A 24,038-nucleotide genomic window follows, 5' to 3' on the forward strand; every position below is an offset into this window, starting at 1 on the left:
TTAGAAAAATTGCCTTTAACAGAAAGGTTCCCTTAGTAGATAATGAAAAAAAAGGGATTCATGAAATGGTTAATTCAAAAAAATTAATGTGGTATGCTTGTCAGAAGTACAGGTTTGAAAAGTTTGATTGTGGGATTAAGTCATTAAACTGTGATTCAACAATACATGCAGTTGCAAGAATAAGTTTGTGATCCCTTTGCAAATACCTGGTTTTCTGAGTTAAATACTCATGAAATATGGTCTGATCTTCATCTAAGTCAAAATAATAGACAAACACAATCTGCCTAATCTACAAACCCCATTTCCAGAAAAGTTGGGATATTTTCCAAAATGCAATAAAAACAAAAATCTGTGATTTGTTAATTCACGTGAACCTTTATTTAACTGACAAAAGTACAAAGAAAAGATTGTCAATAGTTTTACTGACCAACTTAATTGTATTTTGTAAATATACACAAATTTAGAATTTGATGGCTGCAACACACTCAGCAAAAGTTGGGACAGAGGCATGTTTACCATTGTGTTACATCACCTTTCCTTTTAATAACACTTTTTAATCATTTTGGAACTGAGGATACTAGTTGTAGTAGATTTGCAATTGGACATTTTGTCCATTCTTGCTTCAGCTGCTCAACAGTCCGTGGTCTCCGTTGTCTGATTCTCCTCTTCATGATGCGCCATACGTTTTCAATAGGAGATAGATCTGGACTGGCAGCAGGCCAGTCAAGCACACGCACTCTGTGTCTACAAAGCCACGCTGTTGTAGCCCGTGCAGAATGTGGTCTGGCATTGTCCTGCTGAAATAAGCATGGACGTCCCAGGAAGAGACGTTGCCTTGATGGCAACATATGTCTCTCTAAAATCCTAATATACGCCTCAGCGTCAATGGTACCTTCACATACATGCAACTCACCCATGCCGTGGGCACTAATGCACCCCCATACCATCACAGGTGCTGACTTTTGCACCTTTCGCTGATAACAATCTGGATTGTCATTTTCATCTTTGGCACGGAGAACTCGACGCCCGTTTTTTCCGAAAACTAGCTGAAATGTGGACTCATCTGACCACAGCACATGGTTCCACAGTCTTTCGGTCCATCTGAGATGAGCTCGGGCCCAGCGATCTCGCCGGTGTTTCTGCATAGAGTTGATGTATGGCTTCCTCCTTGCGTAATACAGTTTTAAGTTGCATTTCTGGATGCAGTGACGGACTGCGTTGAGTGACAATGGTTTTCGGAAGTACTCCGGAGCCCAGGTGGCTATAATTGTCACAGTAGCATGACAGTTTCTTAGGCAGTACCGCCTGAGGGCTCGAAGATCACGTGCATTCAACAGTGGTTTCCGACTTTGCCCTTTACGCACTGAGACGTCTCTGAATTCTCTGAATCTTTTCACAATATTATGTACTGTAGATACTGAAAAACCTAAATTCTCTGCAATCTTGCGTTGAAAGATGTTCCTTTTGAACTGACTAACAATTCTCTCACGAAATTTGGCACAAAGGGGTGAGCCACGACCCATCCTTGCTTGCAAAGCCTGAGCCTTTGATGGACGCTACTTTTATACCCAGTCATGATACCTCACCTGCTACCAATTAGCCAGCTTAATGTGGAGTCTTCCAAACCGGTGTTACTTGAATATTCTGTGCACTTTTCAATCTTAGTTTAACTCTGTCCCAACTTTTGTTGAGTGTGTTGCAGCCGTTAAATTCTAAATTCTATATTTACAAAATACAATTAAGTTGGTCAGTAAACCTATTGAAAATCTTTTCTTTGTACTTTTGTTAGTTAAATAAAGGTTCACGTGAATTAACATATCACAGATTTTTGTTTTTATTGCATTTTGGAAAATATCCCAACTTTTCTGAAAATGGGGTTTGTAACAGCACACAAACAATTGTACTTTTCATGTTTTTATTGAACACATTGTTTAATCATTCACAGTCCAGGCTGGAAAAAGTATGTGAACCCCTGTATTTAATAACTGCTGGAGCCTCCTTTAGTAGCAAAAACCTCCACCAAACATTTCCTGTAGCTGCTGATCGATAAGTTTCATTAGGTACATTTAATGTTAGAGAAATGGGTACAATATACATCCTGAAATTGTTTTTCAATTGTCCACCGAGCACTCAAGCGTGCAGCAGGCTTCAATAAAGACACAGACTTGCAGTACCCCAAAGACTACTTGTTCACCCAGTAATTCGACATACCACAGGCTCTCTCTGGCTGCCTAATAAGGGAATAGGAGGTGTCCCTGTTTCACAGTGATTCGGGAGACATAACAAGCAACTTGCTGATTTATGATGTTAAAAGTCTGTTGCATTGGTTTTCCTGAGCTCTGCACCCAGAGAGTCAGCACCAAAAAGGCACAGTTCTCTGGGCAAAACCCCCCCCCCCACCCCCCACCCACCACAGCTAACATGCTGCTCCTGATGTTCTGTGTTCTCCCACGATCCTTCAGTCAGGGGCACCGGCCTAGAATCAGCACATCGCCAGAGCCATGGGATTCTGGAACCCTGAAGGCATGCTAGTCTTCCAGGCTGCATCCTTGGGATATCAAAAAGCAGCTGGTCGTGAGGCCCTGAGAGCAAGTCCCATTCCCCCAAAGAACCAAAGTCAGAGTATAACTCCAGGTAAGATTCTTTTTAAGACCCTGGAAAAGGGGAAAAAAGGAGATATCAAAGATCGAAATAGAACGGTTTCCGAAGATGCAAGCAGAGGAGTTGCCGTTTAGTGCCATTTTGACTTCACTCTGTCTCCACACAATGGCAAGGTGAATTTTAGACCACCTGTTTCAAAAACGGTTTCAGTTCTGCAATATTTCTGGGATACCTTGCATGAACAGCCCTCTTCAGGCATCTCATTTGGGTTAAGGTCTGCACTCTGACGTGGCCATTTCAAACCATGAATTCTCTTATTATTAAATCACACTGTTGTTGTTTCGGATCATTGTCTTGTTGCATCATCCAACTTCTATTAAACTTCAGATGAAGAACTACTACCCTGACATTCTACTGTAAAATGTCTTGATACAGTTTTGAATTCATAGTTCCCTCAGCAATTCCAAGTCCAGGCCTGAGGCAGCAAAGCAGCCCCAAACCATCGTGCTCCTTCCACCATGCTTCACAGTTGGGATGAGGTTTTGGTGTTGGTGTGCAATGCCTTTTATTCTCCATAGTGGTGTGCATTTCTGCCAAAAAGTTCAACTTTTGTGTCATCTGTGCACAAAACATTGTCCCAGAAGCATTGTAGAACATCCAGTGGTCTTTTGCAAACTTGAGATGTGCAAGTTTGCAAAAGACCACTTTTTTTTGGAGAGTATTGGTTTCCTCTGTAGTGTCCTTTCATAAGCACCATTCTTGTTCAGTGTTTTTCTTATAGTGGACGCATGAACGGAGACCTTAGCAAGTTCTACAGATTTCTGCAGGTCTTTTGCTGTTGCCCTTGGGTTCTTTTTCACCTCCTTCAGCATTGTACGTTGTGCTGTTAGTGTGATCTTTGCAGGATGCCCACTCCTAGGGAGAGTAGCGACAGTACTCAATTTCCTCCATTTGTAGACAATTCCTCTTTCTGTGGACTGATGAACACTCAGATCTTTAAAAATGCTTTTGTAGCCTTTTCCAGCTTCATGCATCTCTACAATTCTTCTTCTAGGGTCCTCTGAAAGTTGTTTTGATTGAGGCATGGTGCACATAAACAGATTTTTCTTGAGAAGAGCAGGCTCTGTCAGTAACCTGACTTTGTCTTTTTTATAGGACAGGGCACCTCTAAGACCCACACCTCCAATCTCATCGCACCTGACTCCAAATTGCTTTTGGAGAAGTATTACCCCAGAAACTAAACACTGATTGTTTAAATGGTGTACTCAGTATTGACGAGAAGTAGTACAATTTTTTATGTGTTAATAGTTTAGGCAGATTGTATTTGTCTATTATTATGACTTAGATGAAGATCAGACCACATTTTCTGAGTAATTAATGGTGAAAACCAGGTAATTGCAAAGGGTTCACAAACTTTTTCATGCAACTGTATGTTCATTTTGTTTCATGTTGTATTTCATCAAGAATGATTTCAAAATTTTGATTAACTTCCCCCATCATTTGTAGGCAGTGATGGAAGTTCAGAACCTCCGGCCTTCCTACTGGAAATTTCTGCTGAGGCTTACAAAGGGAAGGTAAGCGTTTCAGTTTGTTTTTGTCACTTGTAATTGACTGATTAAATGAACGTTTTAAGTAGGTAACAAGGAGGTACTACATTCGACCTGTCTATGTGACTTGTAACAAAGCTTTAGGAAATGGTTCTGTTTGAAATATGGATAATAAGTCTAAGGTCTTCAGTCAAAAAATATGGCAAATGAAATCTAAAAATGGCTCATTGGCAGAAATTAGAGGTTAATCAGTTTTTTTAAAAGTTCATGTTGTTTACATTTGGTTTATTGACAGACAGTGTCAGGTCCCTTGGATTTTATTTTATATAGATGTAAATGTATGGCATAGAAAACCTACAGCACAAAGTTGTGCCAAACATGTCCCTACCTTAGAAATCACTAGGCTTACCCATAGCCCTCTATTTTTCTAAGCTCCATGTACCTATCCAAATGTCTCTTAAAATACCCTATCGTATCCACCTCCACCAACGTTGCCGGCAGCCCATTCCACTCACTCACCACCCTCTGCGTAAAAAAAACTTACCCCTGACGTCTCCTCTGTACCTACTCCCCAGCACGTTAAACCTGTGCCCTCTTGTGGCAACCATTTCAGCCCTGGGAAAAAACCTCTGACTATCCACACGATCAATGCCTCTCATCATCTTATACACCTCTAGCAGAACCATCTCTGAGACCCTCAGCAGAGCCATCTTGGCCTGAAACGTTGACTGTACGTATTTCCATAGATGCTGCCTGGCCTGTTGAGTTCCTCCAGCATTTTGTGTGTATTCACAACAAATGGTTTTGAGACGTCTCGAGTAAGGGGGGTATTGGCGTGCACAGAGTTGTCCATCTATTAGGACAGGCAGATAGATTGATAAAAATGAAAATCTTGTATTGACGAGACGTTGACTGTACGTATTTCCATAGATGTTGCCTGGCCTGTTGAGTTCCTCCAGCATTTTGTGTGTATTCACAACAAATGGTTTTGAGACGTCTCGAGTAAGGGGGGTATTGGCGTGCACAGAGTTGTCCATCTATTAGGACAGGCAGATAGATTGATAAAAATGAAAATCTTGTATGGTATATTATTGATTGAAGAACAAAATAGAAATTCAAATTACTATGGTGGAATGGTTTTAAAATGCAATTATACCAGAGAGGGGGAATAAAACAGGCTGGGTAATGTATTATTTTCTTTTGAGTAAAGATTGAAAACTGATGATGAGAATGCAGAATTATGAGACAGCAAAATGGAATGAAGCAAAAATGTGAATAACGGAAGGTATAGGTTTAAAATAACACAAGTGTTAGAGGGTGGCGTAGATCAGAAATTCATTGCCTAAAAGGGTGATGGAGGTGGAAATCCTTAACACATTTCAAAGTACCAGGACGTGCCCTTAAAATCTGTAAACTTCAAGACATGGGCCAAGAGCTGGAAATGGGTTTAAGGTAGAATATTTTCCTTGGTGATACAGACTCAATAGGCTATGTATCCTAGATCAGTTAAATATCTATGTATTCATGGTACACATAAAGAACTAGTTAGGGAATCGCATTAAATTTCAGAATGGATTGTAATATCTGCCAATTTCGTGTATGATATTTGTTCCTTATATTAATCTAGCAAACTCTTCATGGCTAAAGATATAATTGCAATCAGGTATTTTGCCATATTGAAGTGTTGATTACTTCTGATATTGCCAGTTACCAGCTACTGATGGAAAAAAAGCTGCAATGTCATTCAAGCTTATATGGTATTGTATTTTCTGGCCTCTGAGGGTCAATAAGAGTCTTGGCCTGAAACATCGACTATACTTTTTCCATAGATATTGCCTGGCCTGCTGAGTTCCTCCAGCATTTTTTTTGTGTGTTGATAGGGCAGTCTAGTCATCTAATAATAAAAGGAAGCAAAAGTAAGAATCTGAGAAATAGAAGAAAGTTGTTCAGCCCTTTGTGCGTGCTCTGCTTTTCCGCAAAATCCTAGCTGCTATTTTAATCCTTTCCCACTTTCCTCCACTAACCACATAGTTTTTGATTCTTTTAATATCCAAACTACCTATTCGATGAAAAAGATGTCTCCTTACCGTTGTTCATGATAACCGAACCTTCATTTTGAAACAATACCCACTGACTTTGGACACCAGAGCTAAGGGAAAAGTTAAACCGGCATCCATCCCGTAATTGCTCATAGGTTTCAGCGCTAACGTCTCTTGGGTGTTAAGCAGATTTCAGAAAAGTTATCATGAGTAATTGGCTTGTAGTGGCCAGGCAATTATAGACCACAAACTAGACCACAAAGCTATCAGTTCCATCATTTAGATCATTGATACATAACATGAATAGAAATGGTCCCAATACAGATTCCTGTGAAACACCACTAGTCACTGGCGGCCAACCAGAAAAGGTCCCGTTTATTCCTACTCTTTGCTTCTCCTGCCAGTCAACCAATCTTCTGTCTATGCTAGTACCTTTCCTGTAATACCATGAGCTCTTATCTCATTCAGCACCTCACCTGCGGCACCTTGTCAAAGGCTTTCTGAAAATCCAAATGAACAACATCCACTGATTCCCACTTGTCTATCGTGTCTGTTATTTCTTCAAAATAATTCCAACTGATTTATTAGGCAAGATTTCCCTTTTTGGAAACTATGATGACTTCAGCCTGTTTCATCATGTGCCTCCAAGTACCCTGAAACCTTACTATATTATAATGGACTCCAACATCCTAACTCCCAAAGTCAGCAAGGCTTTTTGACCGGTAGCACCAAGGCATTTCACTGCCCTATCCTTTGCAAATCTTAAATCTGTTCCTCTACAATTACACTCCACTCCAATCTTCCTTCAAAACCTCTCCACTCCAAACCAGCATAACTTGCCACTCTTGCCCCTAAACCCCTTCAGCCACTATCATCCAGCTATAAACCCCTCAGCCCAACATCAACCATCTCTAAACTGCTCAGCTCATCTTCCACTATTCCCTTTCCTCTTATATGACTGTAATCCCACCCTGCCTTCACCTCCACCCACCACTCCTCCAATCTGTCCTCCTGCCAATACCTGCAAAGTCCAGACAATCTTCTGTTCCCACCCCAGCCTTGACTTCTGCATGATTCCATATTGTTCAGATGTACCTTCATTTCTTAACATCAAATAATTTTTGCATATTTTTTTCTGTATTTCTATTTTAATCAGATTTGCTTTGATGAACAGAAGGGTATTGGACGTTTTTGGTACTGAAGCTTCAAGGGACTTTAAAGGATTCATCCCAAGACTGGATCCAAGATACACTCTTGTAAAACCAGAACTTGAACTTGAACTTCATTCCTGATTATGATGGGTTAGGAAAGACATTCTTTGGAATGGTTCAGATTCGTAGGCCCATTTAGCACTGGAAGTTATTATTTTTAATGTTTCACCCGGATGGGGTGAAGGGGGTGGTTGAGGGCAGGGGAAATGGATGATTGCTGTTCTTGTTATTTTCTTTAAGGGCTATCTATTGCACCTCTCCTCTGATGTACAATGTGAATGCATAAAGCACTTAATCTTTGGAAGTTTAATTGGTCTTATTAATTGATTATTCCATTTCGTTGCAATTTTTGCTGGTTATTTAAAATATGATATTTTGGTATCCTATTAATTCCACTTATGCCAACTGCTTATTTGCAAGTTATTGGCCATTTTATATAGCCATGGTTAGTAGAATTTTTTTGAAATTGATTTTTATTCTTTTTAAAAAGTCTGCAGTGATTGGTTCATCCTTTAGCCAACAGCTGATTGATGAATAAAATAAACAAGATATAATCAAAACTCATTTGTATCCTATAATGTAAATTGCAACATGAATTGGCATTGCTAAATACATATTATTGTTTTTAATTTTAAGGTACTCTATTATTTTAAATCATTTGAAGACCTATTCATTTCATTTCTGTAAGTGATATATTTATCCTAAACTTCAATCTATGCTGGCAACTTAATGAAGTCTTAGCCCTGAATCCTATTGAAGAATATTTTTTACATCTAAATGACATTTTTTCATACTCTGGTGTAAAATAAAATTATAAAGAATATGGTTAATTTTCCTGTAAATGTATTAAAATATGTATTTCAGCCAAAAAAAAAATTCATTAAAAAAATTAAACAAATAAGGCAATAGATTTTTTTTCTTCAGAATTTACCCAAAGGCTGCTTATTGTAATTAAGTTGCACTGAACCTTGATCAGTAGGAATTTTCGTTTTTGAATATCAACACCTCTCATTCAAAATGACATCAGTGATTATGTAGTTCAACAACTGAATTTCCAGATATTGAAAAATTAACAGTAAAGCAATATATGTTCTTATTAAAATTTATTTTTAATACCATGTCAAAAAAGGATAATTTAATTTTTTGGACATAGATTGTATTCATGTAAAACCCTTTTCCTTGCATAACATAATTCTGTAAGAAATCCATCTTTCCTAGGCTGATGATGTGTAATTCCAGCTCTTTCAAAAAGCTGCAATAGAAAGCAGACATTTGCTGTGACATAGCGATTATGACAGGCAATAGTTAGAATACTGGAGCATTGATCGGTATACGTGTATTTTAGTTGGAAGCCCAGATTTCCACCATTGACCTTGAAATTCCAAGTTTGTGTGAGGTTAGAAAGTGAAATGCTATTTTGTTTCCAATGGATTTATTTAAGCATTATAAATCCATAACCACCTTAACCATTTTGGTGGTTTACACTGAACACAAGTGGTTAGCATTGAGAGAGCTGTATATTTTATTACACCAAATTGCAGTATGTATGTTTAATAATCAATATAGTTACAGATGTTAAAATGTCCCATTAAGCAAAACTGATCACAGATCCAGGTGGTTTGGAATAGAATTATCAGTATTAAGTTATTTAAATCATTAAATAGTGATTCTCACTGGTATATACTGGAAAGTTATTGTTGAAAAATTCATTCAGCAACGTCCACCTTTAAAAGGAATTCATGCTCTTTGTGGATCATTTTCAGTATATTTGTACTGAGCTAGCAAGGAATAGAAGGTAGTTTATAACTGCTCATGTATAGCATCTTTTTTAATGCAGAAGGTGCAGTTTATTTTTTTTGCTGGTGCTCCATTTGTCAGTATTGCCTTAAATCTTCCTGGAAATGTGGAGTTTGACCACAAAAGAAGACAAAGGATGTCAATCTCTTCCATTGTTTGCAGATTCCTTTGGTGGTTTGTATATGTTTTTTTTGTACGTAGAAAAGATATAAACCAACTCTGGAGACAAAGCTATACCATGTTATTATGTTCAATGTTATAAAGAAAGAACTGAAAATTATATGATGTGATAAACCTTGAGCTACATTTCAATAACTCTGTATAAATGTTAATTTTAACAATTAAAACAATAAAACGTAAGTGACACCAAGTATATTTTTACTATCATAATAAATGAAAATAGATGTACTATTGCCAATTACTATTTGTCGGAAAGCTGATTTTTTTTGGCAGGAATTTAGCGCATTGTTCAAATGGCAAGTGCCTTTTTTACAGTGCATGCTGTCAGGTTCTATCTCAGAATGCATTACTGATCGGTTGACGATCCCAAAAGCCATTGGCGGGGCACAGTAATTTTGTGCCATCAAGGTCAATCCTATGGCCATTGTGAATGCAACCAGGAAAATGTAGGAAACTTAACAACAAGGAGGACCCTGTTGTGACTGTCTGTCTTCCCTATACTTCCATGGTTTCTAGAAGGGTTGCCAGGATCCTGAAGAAATACCAGATTAATACCATCCCCAAACCCGTAAGGAAGCTCAGATCACAGCTTATGCGGGTCAAAGATAACTTGAAACTCAGGTTGGCTGGCGTTTACAGGTTTCCTTGTGAATGCGGAGCAGCATATTTAGGCCAGATGGGACACACGGTGGAAATCCGCATCAAGGAACACAGGAGGTGTATCTGTTTGGGTTACCCAGAGAAATCGACGGTAGCAGAACATTGCATTCGCAACGGCCATAGGATTGACTGCGACGGCACAAAACTACTGTGCCGCGCCAGTGACTTTTGAGACTGACTGGTAAAGGAAGCCGTTGAAATAAAACTAGAAGAAAATAATTTTTTAACAAAGACAAAGGTTTTGCTCTAAGTAAGAACTGAAGTTCAATTGTAAACAAGGTGGAGGAGCAGAAACCTGATTGTATGAGGACTAATAAATCAGGAGGGGCAGACTACGGGGGTATAAATACCACCAGACCAGACATTCCCAGACATCATCCCTAATGAAGATGGCAGAGCCTGACATTGAAATATCGGTTATAATTGATACCTGTACCCAGCTGGAAGCCCTAGAAGAGTTTATTCATCATATATGCTGGGAATGTATTGATCCTTTTTCATTGAGGAAGAGATTATTTGCCTTACACCCGGCCTCGAGCTCTTCCATCTCCTCTCTGTAGGCCATCTCATAGTTATTGGTGATGAGCCCCACAACTGTCACGCCATCAGCAAACTTGACAATATGATTATTCTCATGTTTGGCCATGCAGTCATGTGTGAATGAAGTGTACAGCAGTAGCCTCAGCACTGGGGGCACCCATACTGAGGATGATAGGGAAGGAGGTGTGGTTGTGCATTCTGACTATCTGAAGTCTGTTGATTAGGAAATCAAACACCCAGTTGCACAGTGGTGTATTTAGACTGAGGAGTAGGTGATTGTTTACCAAGGTCAGTGGAACAGTAGTGCTGAATGCCAAACTGAAATCCAGAAACAGCCTTCTGACATAAGTGTCCTTAGGTGTGTCAGGTCTAGCTGCTTAACTTTGATATTTAAAGTCACTCCTTTACTTCTCGGGTGGGAACAAGAAGTGCTAGAAATACCAAGGACAGGATGGCAAACCTTTTTGAGAAAGTATGCCCAAATTGGTGATAATCTTCCAAAAATTTCTCTTGCATGCAATGGTAATTTTCACCGTAGATTGTCATTGATGAATGAGTTACTAACAATAACTATGGGCTTTTTTTTAAGGTAAAAGGATGAGTCATGTTTATTTGCATGTTTTCATGGTTTTAATGTCAATAAAAGTATAATTGGGACTGGTTTAAACAAATGAAGCATTTTAGAAAACCTGTTCAAAAGTTATTATTATTAATCTTTTAAAAAGACTATGGAAAAATAACATTATTTTAAATAGAGTTACCTCATATATAACACAAAAATGTGAACATGAAATTTTAAGCTTTGGCACATATTCACAAAAGATAAAGGAAAGGGGGGAAACACACATTGCTCTCAATGACTTTGTTGCTGCACTAATGATGCCAAAGGCTTTATATCTGACTTATTATTTGGTTGTTTTGAGAGCTATGCATGTGGCACTAGTTTCATCAGAGCTATAATTGGACGATCAAGTTCATCACTCAAAACAGTAACTCACATGAATATTCATGGAGGCACTAAAGTACATACAGCATTTACTATTTTATTACTGAATTGCCAGTATTCACTCACAAATGATAGAAGAAAAAATATAAGTAGAACAAAGCCAATGTCAACTGGCCCAGCTATTTCCTATCCAAATACTGATGTGTACACCAGGTCTGTGAGGATTTAAAAATGTATTATCCAACAACATGTTCTCCTAACAGCTAAACTGGCACCAAATTGGCGTGAGATTTGGATAATTGCTGCTTCATTTTGCAGTAAAGATGATCATTGTGTATCTTTTGATTATCGGTGGGGTTTAAAAAATTGAGGCAAGTCACTTTATCCTGCTGCTAAGAAAGGTTTTGTGTGTGCCGCAAGAGGTTTGCCGCCCCTGCCCAAGGAGAATGTGCAGAGAAACAAGTAAACAGCTCAGGTGCAATCTTTAACTAAATCTGGGGTACATAGGTGCAAATATAGCAAGCATTAAACATTCTCACTTTTGTGAATGCAAAGCAATGAGAAAAGTCATCAGTTGTCAAGTAAATGATAGTCCTTTATTAAAGAAGTAGTAATGGAATACCTAAAATACCATAGAATGTATAGACGAATTCAACATAATTTAATGACAGTATTGAATAGCATATAATCCAGTTGACATCATCATAAATGTAAATGAGGCATGTATATAAAGATATTAAATTGTTAAATGAATAAGCTAACCGGTAAATGGATTTCTCTTCAGGCAAGTGTGAGGTCCTTCACTTTGTCCCTAAAAGAGAATTCTGTAGATCCGACTAGTTTCTAAATGGTCAACTACTGGAAGATGTGGAGATCTGCAAGTGGTGGTATGGGTAGATGATTGGAGGACTCATTATCTCAATGCAAAATAATTAAAATTTTTTAAATGCTGAAAATACTTAACTGATTAAGATAGCATTTGTAGGAAGAGAAGCTGAGTTAACGTTTTCAGATGGATGATTTTACATTAAAACTTTTTAAGTTAATGGAATTTTATTAATAGGTCAAAACAAATATTTCAAAGAATATTTATCATCAGGATACATAATGTTAGCATATACTACCTTGAAATTCATTTTCTTGCAGGTACTTGCATGAAAAAAGAAATACATTGGAATTTTAGGAAGAACCGTACATAAACAAAGACTGACAATCAGGGTGCAAAAGAAGACAAACCAAGCAAATTAAAATCAGAGGGCATGAGTTATAGAGGGAATATGAGAAAATGAGTCTGTAGGTTGTATAGTCAGTTCAGAATAGTGGTAAATGACTTAACCATGCCGAATCAGGAGCCTGATGGTTATAGGGTAATTACTGTTTCTGAAACTGGTGATGTGGGACCTAAGGCTCCTGTACCTCCTGCTGAATAGTAATAGCAAGAGGGCATAGCCTGGATGGTGTGAGTGTTTGATGATGGATGCTGCTGTCTTGTGGCAGTGTTCCAATTATGGGGAGGGTGTTGCCTGTTATGGACTATACCACCCCCTCCCCTTTTGTAGACTTCTGCATTTCTGGGCATTGGTGTTTCCCTGTTGACTTGTTGAGACACTAGGCAAATTGGAGCAGATCCAGATCACTCCTCAGATAGGGGTTGATGTGCTTCATGACCAATCTCTCGAAGCACTTCATCACAGTGGATGTAAGTGCTACCGGGCAATAATCATTGGGGCAGATTACCACATTCCCTTCTTGGGCACTGTATGATTAATGCCAGATTGAAGCAAATGGATATCTCGGACTACTGAAACAAGAGGCTGAAGATGCCCATAAACACTCCAGCCAGATGATTAGTACAGCTCTACAGTACCTGATCAGGTACACCGCCCGGGCCAGATGCTTTCTGTGGATTCATCCTCTTGAAGGATGCTCTCGTAGCAGCCTCAGAGACTGAAATTGCAGGATTGTCAGGGGTTGTGGGGGTTTTTTGAAGGTGCCTCCTTGATCTTTTTGTCAAAATGAGCATAAAAGTTTAGTCTGGAATTGACATTTTGCATGTGATATGTTCTTCCAGAGGTCATACCTAGACCAAGTACTTTTCTGGATCACCAGCATTAAATGCCATCAATCGAGCACCCAGCTGACAAGATGGTGTCAAGCTGTGATGTAGTTCATAGGGATGGATTTGGGGACAGTGCAAGGAGTTGAGAGTCATTAAGGCTTAAGGAAGGAATGAAGGAGAGTTAGATCTTGGGCAGGAGCCGGTGTTCAGAATCTGAGTGCTCCATGTTCAAAGGTCATCAATCCCAGAAACCAGTGATCCCCAGGATTGGAAATTGATGTGGGGAAGAGGTAGGAGGGGCCGGTGACCACCCTGCTCAAGTCAGTGAGTCCTGGGGTTGGAGATTTGCATGAGTCCAGAAGTCAGGGCCTGAGGTTGGGTAGGCAAGCTGAGGATAGAGACCAGTGATCCACAGGTTAGTGAGCCCTGAGACCTGAGTCCTGTGAGCTTGGAAGTTGAGGGCTAAGGACTGGGGGCCCAGAGGTGGCTTATCCTGGGGGAGGAGGCCTAACTGCGTGTGAGTGGGTGGGTGGGTGAGTGGGGGATGGGCTTGTTTTGCTGTTGTGGACATAATCTGAAAAGATATAGGAGCAGAAGTAAGCCATTTGGCCCACGGAGTCTGCTCTGCCATTCAATCATGGGCTGATCCAATTCTTCCAGTCATCCCCACTTCCCAGCCTTTTCTCCATACCCTTTGATGCCCAGGCTAATCAAGAACCTATCTATCTCTGCCTTAAATACACCCAATGACCTGGCCTCTACAGCCGCTCGTGGCAATAAATTCCACAGATGTACCACCCTCTGACTAAAGTAAATTCTCCACATCTCCATTCCAAATGGACATCCTTCAATCCTGAAGTTGTGCCCTCAGGTCCTAAACTCTCCTACCATGGGAAATAACTTTGCCATATCTAATTTGTTCAGGCCTTTTAACATTTAGAATGTTTCTATGAGATCCCCCTCATTCTCCTGAACTCCAAGGAATACAGACCATGAGCTGCCAGACATTCCTCATACAGTAATGCTTTCATTCCTGGAATCATTCTCGTGAATCTTCTCCAATGTCAGTATATCCTTTCTAAAATAATGAGCCCAAAACTGCACACAATACTCCAAGTGTGGTCTCATGAGTGCCTTATAGAGCCTCAACATCACATCCCTGCTCCTATAGTCTATAGCTCTAGAAATGAATGCCAACATTGCATTCGCCTTCTTCACCATGGACTCAACCTGGAGGTTAACCTTTAGGGTATTCTGCACAAGGACTCCCAAGTCCATTTGTATTTCTGCATTTTGAATTCTCTCCCCATCTAAATAATAGTCTGCCCATTTATTTCTTCCACCAAAGTGCATGACCATGCACTTTCCAACATTGTATTTCATTTGCCACTTCTTTGCCCAGTCCCCTAAAACTACATAAATCTCTCTGTTTCCTCAACACTACTCGGTCCTCCACCTATCTTTTTATCATCGGCAAATTTAGCCACAAATCCATTAATCCCATAATCCAAATCATTGACATACATCGTAAAAAGCAGCAGTCCAAACACCAACCCCTGTGGAACTCCCCTGGTAACTGGCAGCCAGCCAGAATAGGATGCCTTTATTCCCACTCTCTGTTTTCTGCCGATCAGCCAATGCTCCACCCATGCTAGTAACTCCCCTGTAATTCCACGAATTTTTTATCTTGCTAAGCAGCTTCATGTGTGGCACCTTGTTAAAGGCCATATGAAAATCCACGTACACCACATCTACTGCATTTCCTTTGTCTACCCTGCTTGTAATTTCTTCAAAGAATTGCAGTAGGTGAGTCAGGCAGGATTTTCCTTTCAGGAAACCATGCTGGCTTTGGCCTATCTTGTCATGTGCCTCCAGGTATTCCGTAATCTCATCCCTAACAATCGATTCCAACAACTTCCCAACCACTGATGTCAGGCTAACAGGTCTATAGTTTCCTTTCTGCGGCCTCCCACCCTTCTTAAATAGTGGAGTAACATTTCCAATTTTCCAGTCATCCAGTACAATGCCAAAATCTGTCAATTCTTGAAAGATAATTGTTAATGCCTCCGCAATCTCTCCAGCTACTTCCTTCAGAGCCCAAGGGTGCATTCTTTCAGGTCCAGGATGTTTATCCACCCTCATACCATTAAGCTTCCTGAGTACCTTCTCAGTCGTCATGCTGTGTTGGTGTCAGAATGTTTGGCAAAACTTGCGGGCTTTCCCCAGCACAACCTTAGGTGTAGGTTGTTAGCACAAACAGCACATTTCACTGTATGTTTCAATGTACATGTATCTGAATCTTTTGTTCATCTTGGACTTTTGGTTGGGGAAGACACTGAATGATTTTGTGGTGACACGCTTTGCCAAATGTACCTTTGCAAAGTCCGTGACGACTGTAATGTATGCTTTCCAGTCTTCTGGTGAGTCCTTGGACATAGCTCAATCTACTGACTTGAAGCAATCTCATTGTCACTGCTCTGACTGCTAGGGCCACCTCTTTGTTGTCTTTACTTCTGACTTGTTATTTAGTCTCTGCTCATTTGCAGGTAGGAGAAAAACAGCCAGATGGTCAGATTTCCCAAAATGTGGTTGAGGGATAGAACTCTTGATGATAGTATCTGCAGCTTAATGTGAAAAAGACTAAGGAGCTGGTGGTAGACCTGAGGAGAGCTAAGGTACCGGTGACCCCTGTTTCCATCCAAGGGGTCAGTGTGGACATAGTGGAGGATTACAAATACCTGGGGATACGAATTGACAATAAATAGGACTGGTCAAAAAACACTGAGGCTGTCAACAAGAAGGATCAGAGCCGTCTCTATTTCCTGAGGAGACTGAGGTCCTTTAACATCTGCCGGACGATGCTGAGGATGTTCTACGAGTCTGTGGTGACCAGTGCTATCATGTTTGCTGTTGTGTGCTGGGGCAGCAGGTTGAGGGTAGTAGACATCAACAGAATCAACAAACTCATTCGTAAGGCCAGTGATGTTGTGGGGATGAAACTGGACTCTCTGACGGTGGTGGCTGAAAAGAGGATGCTGACTAAGTTGCATGCCATCTTGGTCAATATCTCCCATCCACTACATAATGTACTGGGTGGGCACAGGAGTACATTCAGCCAGAGACTCATTCCACCCAGATGCAGCACAGAGCGTCATAGGAAGTCATTTCTGCCTGTGGCCATCAAACTTTACAACTCCTCCCTTGGAGGATCAGACACCCTGAGCCAATAGGCTGGTCCTGGACTTATTTCATGATTTACTGGCATAATTTACATATTACTATTTAATTGTTTATGGTTCTATTACTATTTATTATTTATGGTGCAACTGTAACGAAAACCAATTTCCCCCGGGATCAATAAAGTATGATTATGATGATGTACAGCAAGTCAAGCGTCTTGGGTCTTCTGGTGCTGCTGATGGTAGTGAGACAGACATTTGTTCACACTAGCTTGATTGAAGACCCTGGCAAGGATGTGAAAGACATCAGGGTATGCCATCTCTTGTTTGTTAATTATGTCATTCAATATATTGAGTGGTAGTTTGACATCTGTATTTAGTGATATGTAAGCTGCAGTCAGGATTGTGGCAGAGAACTCTCTCAGTAAGTAGAATGGTTGGCATTTAATCATTAGATGTTCCAAGTCTGAGTACAGGAATGAGACAAAACCGCCAGGTCCAAGCTACACAATGAGTTTATCATGAAGTAGACGCCGCTGCCTCTGCCCTCTCCTGGTCCATCCATTGAGAATTCTTTGGACTGGAATATGTAGGTCTTCAATCTTTCTGAAAAGTGGAATATGCTCAGGGAGCAAAATGGCCTGATCAGCTTTCATATGATTCATATATATTCATCACTCAGAAACTAATTTCTGTTAAACAATGAAAGTTATTTGAGCATACTGTATCATGATTACAGAAGTCCTTATCCACATAAAAAGCAGCGTATGACAGACCAAAGGTGCAAGACCTGTTTAAGTTGTGGAAACAGGAACTATGAAAGGATAGCATGAGTTTTAATGAGATTTACATTTGTCGAACAGTATGGTTATTCAGGAAAAACAATATGGATTTTGTTGAAGATCATGGGGAGTTATTTCTGGGAACTACAACAGCCTTGCCATCTAATCCAAAAAATGGAGTAGAACAAATATTGTGGACTTCTTAAGAGAAGCTTTGACCCAAAACTGCAAAGGAAGAGGAGGCTGGATGACTGGTGCTATCAAAAGGGGTAACAGAAGCATGGTGCAAAAGGAATTCAAGTATTGTTGTTGTGGAAGTAGGTGCAGTTGAGAAAAACAGACCAACAGTGTAGTAGGCTATGACTTGATTGGTTGTGAAGTGAGATGTAGTTCTGCAGCACCAGCCAACTATTCATATTGGAGTGCACCCAAATATCACGTCAAGTTTGTGGATACATTGGAAATGGTGGTCACGACTCCAGATTTAATCCAAAATGTTAATATCCTGAACTGAGAATGTGGTCCCCATTGGAAGTGAAAATTGAAACCAGTGATCTATTTGTAAGATGCTTATAGCCTGATTCTATTGATGAGTAATACAAAAAAAAGTGGTTTGCAGTCTGGGGAAATTCAACAAAATACCTTGAGTTCAAAGTTATGGTTAGGGCCTTCAACTGGTCTGCATCAACACCATACCTCTGTCACCTCTGGTATCAATGATTTGTGGAGTAGAGGGGCTTGTTTATAGGAATGGAGACCATGTGAAGAGGCATCAGAACATGAGCAAATGTAGACCGAAGAGTTGAAGTCCACAGGTGAGATGAAAAAAATAGCTCTTAACAATAAGAGCACATTTGACTGAGCGGTAATTCAAAGAGTCTGGTAATTGTGAAGAAGAGAAGAAGAAAACACTTAACTCCAAGTGGAGTCATCGGGACACTGTCATGACAGCATTTTTTTTAGCAGGCTTTCTTATTTTTACAAGGCCGAGTTGCTAGCTTGATGCTCAACCCAGCATGGATGGAAGGCATGCAAGGGAGCCGGCTGGATTCGAACTCAGGAGCCTTCACTCTAAAGTCCGGCGCTGATGCCACTATGCCACCAGGCGGTCAAAGTAATTGTGAAGACAGAGGACATGCTCAAGGTTAGAATTGTATTTGCATGAAAGATGATGGCTGTGACGAGCCGATGTCAGTTGCCCAAGTACACTGACCCTTCCGTAAGTACCAGCATAAGTAAAATATCACTGCAGGAGCTCTTCAAGGCAGTGGCCTAGGCTCAACCATCCTCAGCTATTTTATAAATTACCAAAATTTCTTTGTAAAATCAGAAAATGTTTGCTGCTAATTATACAATTTCCAATTCAGTTCATAGGTCCTCAGAGACTGAAGTCAGTGATATCTGCATGTAGCAAGTTCAAGATAATATTCAAGAATAGGATGCTAGACAGGAAATAACATTCATGCCAAATGAGCCGGGCAACGACAATTCCCAATTAGAGATAATAACCACCTATTCAATCCTGTCACCATTGTTAATGTCCTGGGGTCACCATTGACCAGAAATTCAACTGAACCAGCACAACTGCTATAGTTACAAAAATAGCCCAGTGACTGGAAAACTTGGATATGTGACTCACTTCCTTCAACCCAAAGTCCTTCTGTCATTGACAAGGCATAATCTCGGAATGTGATGGAATACTCTCCACTTGCCTCGGATGAGTGTAGTTCCAACCATTCTTAAGAAGCTTGGTTTACATTTTGACTTTAATCTTATAGACTTAATAAAGATTCTAATTACATCAGTGAGAGGAACATATTCTTGGAAGAAATAAGCACAAATAGGTGCCAAAGCTTTGTGATCGGTCCAATCGTCTCATTTGCCTTTATCATCTGACTCTCACATCCCAGATATTCTGAAGTCCTAAAATCTTTAATTTTCATTCCTGAATATCATACTTGATTGATTATTTATAGCCCTCTCAGGTAAAAATTTCCAATATTTGCCTTGAGTTTAAAACGACTAATTTCACATGACAATGATCTTCCCTCGACGCACAGACTGTTCTCCTAAGCAGAGGACCAAGGCACAGGTGATGTGGGGAGAAGTGGCATTGAGTGGGTTGTTAGGGATGTAATCAGTCCGGAGTTTGAGATTAGGAAGTATAGTGGTGTTGAGTGTGAGAGCAATGTGCTAGTCAGGTGGCAGTGAGGGTGGAGGGGAAATGGATTGGTTGGATGGCAGAGAAGGATAGAAAGCAAGTGATGAGACCTTATAGAGTACTAGATCTGGTTGTTTTAGGAGTGTCCTGTGACAACATGGAGAGCAGCATAACATCCAATGTGGATCTTGTGTTGGAAGCACATGTACAGAAGGGTCAAATTTCTGAAATGAAGCAAATAAAGTTTCACCTGGATCAGATCTATTTTCTATGGAGAATTGCTGAATTAAACAGTTCACTGTAATTTATTTTCTAGGCTTTCCTGTATTTCTTCTCTGAATAAAATTAATCGTCTCACATTTCCCTCTGTTATGCCCTATCTTTTTGTCTACCTGCTTAGCATATTAGACCCTTTCTCTTTCCAGATTCTATATCATCCTCATAGCTGAATTAATTTGGGCTTGTTCTTCAAATTAAAAAACATAATTTATAATTATGGGTAATAATGAAGCTAAGACAAGGTATAAAGTAGAACCAAGTAGAAAGTTCCAAGTAAATTTGTATCCAAGTACATGCAGTACATGTCATCACATACTATCCTGAACTCATTTTCTTGCAGGCATTCACAGTAAGTACAAAGAAACACATTGAAAATCTTCACACAACAAAACAGACAAACAACCACTGTGCAAAAGGCAACAAACTTTGCAAATACAAAAAGAAAAAAAAGCAATCAAAATAAAAATAATGAATAAATAAGCAATAAATATCGAGAACATGAGATGAAGATTCCTTGAAATTGAGTCCATAGGTTGTAGGAACAGTTCAGTGTTGGGATGAGTGATGTTGAATGAAGTTTCCATTCTGGTCCCAGAGCCTAATGACTGAGGGGTAATAAATGTTCATGAACCTGATGGTGTGAGACATGAGGCTCCTGTACCTTCTTTCTGATTGCAGCAGTGAGGAGAGAGCATGGCCTTGGTGGTGGGAGCATGCATCAGAATCAGAATCAGGTTTAATATCACCGGGCATATGTCCTGAAATATGCTGTTTTCCAGCAGCAGGGTTTGCAATACATCATAAAAACTGTAAATTACAATATAAGAAAAAAATATATAAATAAATTAAATAAGTAGTGCATAAAGGAAGAAAAATAGTGAGGTAGTGTACATGATTTCATTATCTATTAAGAAATCTGATAGCTGTAGGGAAGAAGCTATTCCTAAAATATTGAGTTGTTTCGTAACCGGCAACAATAAATATCAATCAAGATAGGTTATATAAAAACAACCAAACATTTATTAAACACGGATAAATGATAAGGGAAAAAAAACAAACGAAAACTTTAACCGGAAGTTAACCGATATGCAGCCATTCAACAACTCGTCACTCGGCGCTGGTTTCTTAAAGCGTTAAATGTGAAAACAGTTCTTAAAGCAATAAAGTCAGATATAGTTCTCAAAATGGTAAATTCGAAAGTCCAACAGATTTATATATTCAATTGGGAGAGACTTCTCTGGAGAAGGATTTCTTCATAGACACGACTTTCCTGCTGGTTCTGTCCACAGGATTCACGATGCCGAAAATAAACAGATTAAAACAACTGACCTTAAATTCTTTTAGAGAGAGAGCAAACCTTGGCATGAACTCTTTTCTCTTTTTGGCAAGAGTTATCTTCAATGCAGGTTGCTATTCCTCCAACGAAGACTCAATAAGGTCGATCCTTTATTAAACTGCCAAACGATGGTGACTCCTCTCGATCCTTCAGTCCTGTACTTCGATAAAGTCTTCACTCTCCCATCTATTGTTGAAATTGAGTAAATCAGCACATCTAGCTAACAATTTCCAGTCCAATAATATTGTATCTTACAACAGAACACAATACTCCGTTTTAAAATTGAAACTGCGTCACAAAAACAAACACGCAACAGAAACAGAGACACAGCACGTTCTACCTGGAAATCTACAAACTAAAAACCAACTGCATCATCTGGGATCTTCCCCTATATACTCATGGTGCACATGTCATCATGTGACCTGACATCGGCGGGAAAATCATATCAGGTGACCTCCAAAAGACCATTACATCATTCTCACAAAAAAACAGATCTCCTTGAGCATGTAACATCTCAGTCCAAAAAAAAATTCTCTTAAAGAACAAAATTTTAACAATTTGTACCAAAAAAATACAAAGGTATAAAATTTACAAAATACACAATATGTACAATCTTATCTTTCAGACCTTTACAAACAGTAGGAGTGTTACAAATGTTAAAATATCACTCCAAAAAAACAAATTTTCATTGTACATTTAACATTTAGACAAACAATCAACGATCACATTATCTTTATCCTTAATATGAGTGATCAAGATATTGTACTCCTGTAATACTAGACTCCAATTTAATAATCTTCTATTTTAGTTTTTCATCTTACTCAAAAATACTAATGGATTGTGATCAGTATAAACTGTGAGTGGTTTATGAGTAGTACCAACATACACTTCAAAATGTTGTAAAGCCTAAACAAGAGATAACAATTCTTTTTCTATTGTTGAGTAATTTCTTTGATGGGCATTAAATTTCTTAGAAAAATAAGCTACCGGACAATCAACTTCATCACCATCATCTTTTTGAAGTACACTGCTCCTGCAGCTTCATCACTAGCATCTACAGCTAACAAAAATGGTTTTTCAAAGTCAGGAGATTTAAGTACAGGTTGACTACATATTATAGCTTTCAATTTATCAAATGCCTCCTGACAAAACTCTGTCCAAACAAACTTCTCATTTTTCTTCAAGAGATTAGTTAATGGAAGAGCAATATTTGCAAAATCCTTACAAAATTTTCTGTAATATCCTACCATACCCAAGAATCTTCTGAGAGTTTTTCTACCAGTTGGAGTGGGTGCTTCTAAAATTGCCTGAACTTTTGCTTGAACAGGTGCTAATTTCCCCTGACCCACAACATAACCAAGGTAAGTCACTGTGGCATGCCCAAATTCACTTTTAGCTAAGTTAATAGTTAAGTTAGCTTTTGAAAGTCTCTCAAATAGTTTCTCCACCGCAGTAATATGTGCTTTCCACATATTATTCCCTGTAACCAAATCATCAATACAGGCATCTGTATCTTTTAATCCCTGAATCACACTATTAATCATCCTCTGAAAAGTACCTGGTGCATTCTTCATCCCAAATGGAAGAACATTATAATTCATATAACCCAGATGCGGTTACAAATGCTGAAATCTCTCTACCTCTATCCGCCAATGGAACACACCAATAACCTTTTAACAAGTCAATTTTTGTAAGGAATTTGGCCTGTCCAACTTCATCCACACAATCATCTACCCTAGGGATTGGATATGCACCAGTTTTTGTCACAGCATTCACCTTTCTGTAATCCGTACAAAACCTAATACTATGGTCTGGCTGAGGCACCATAACACTCAGTGAACTCTAATTTGAATTAGAATGTCTAATAATATCATTCTCTAATATATACTTAATTTCTTGTTCAGCAAGTTCACGTTTTTCCCTGTTCATTCGATACAGATGTTGTTTTATGGGTTTTGCATCTCCAACATCTACATCATGTGTAGCTACGGTGGTTCTTCTAGTGACATCTGGAAATAAATCTCTATATTTAAAAATTAACTGTTTCATCTGCTCTCTCTGCTCTGCCTGTAAATGAGCTAATTTTTCATCAATATTTTCCAGAACTTTTGAATTTGGTAACCTGGCTGAAATAATGTTAGGTTTAAAATGAGTTTCGGATGAATCCTCTATTAAGTTTTCATCAAGATCAGACTCATTATTGATCACAACAGTCATAGTAGCAACTTCTCTCTCATTATACGGTTTTATCATATTTATATGACACAGCTGTGTTGTCTTTCTCCAATCTGGGGTTTTTACCACGTAATCTATATCATTTACCTTAGATTTAATCTCATAAGGACCATGAAATTTGGCTTGTAATGGGTTCGTTTGTACTGGGAAAAGAACCAACACCTTATCTCCAGGCTTAAATGACCTCATCCTAGCTTCCTTATTATACCATATCTTCATCTTCTCTTGAGCTAACTTTAAATTTTCCTTGGCCAGGCTACAAGCTTTATACAATCTTTCTTTAAATTTCAAAACATAATCTAGCAAATTAGTGTGTACTTCTTTATTAATCCACTGTTCCTTCAACAAAGCCAAAGGTCCTCAAACTCTATGTCCAAACACAAGTTCAAAAGGACTAAAACCTAATGAATCCTGTACTGCCTCCCTTACTGCAAAAAGTAGTAAATGTATACCTTCATCCCAGTCCTTTTCATTTTCCACACAGTA

The 24,038-nt window shown here is 39.2% G+C and overlaps 1 protein-coding gene across 1 annotated transcript in view; it reads left to right on the forward strand.

The window, feature by feature from the left end:
• The window catches only part of tmem135 (transmembrane protein 135), a 435,985-nt gene extending 426,419 nt beyond the window's left edge, over positions 1-9,566 (forward strand). Inside the window, exons 14-15 of the mRNA XM_072263361.1 lie at positions 4,108-4,175; positions 7,344-9,566. Coding sequence (XP_072119462.1) covers positions 4,108-4,175; positions 7,344-7,479 — 204 coding nt within the window. The 3' untranslated portion in view covers positions 7,480-9,566. The remainder of the gene's footprint in view (positions 1-4,107; positions 4,176-7,343) is intronic.
• Positions 9,567-24,038: the final 14,472 nt, after the last annotated feature.

This window comes from Mobula birostris, chromosome 7, assembly GCF_030028105.1.
Source record: "Mobula birostris isolate sMobBir1 chromosome 7, sMobBir1.hap1, whole genome shotgun sequence".
In the NCBI taxonomy this organism is placed as follows: domain Eukaryota; kingdom Metazoa; phylum Chordata; class Chondrichthyes; order Myliobatiformes; family Myliobatidae; genus Mobula; species Mobula birostris.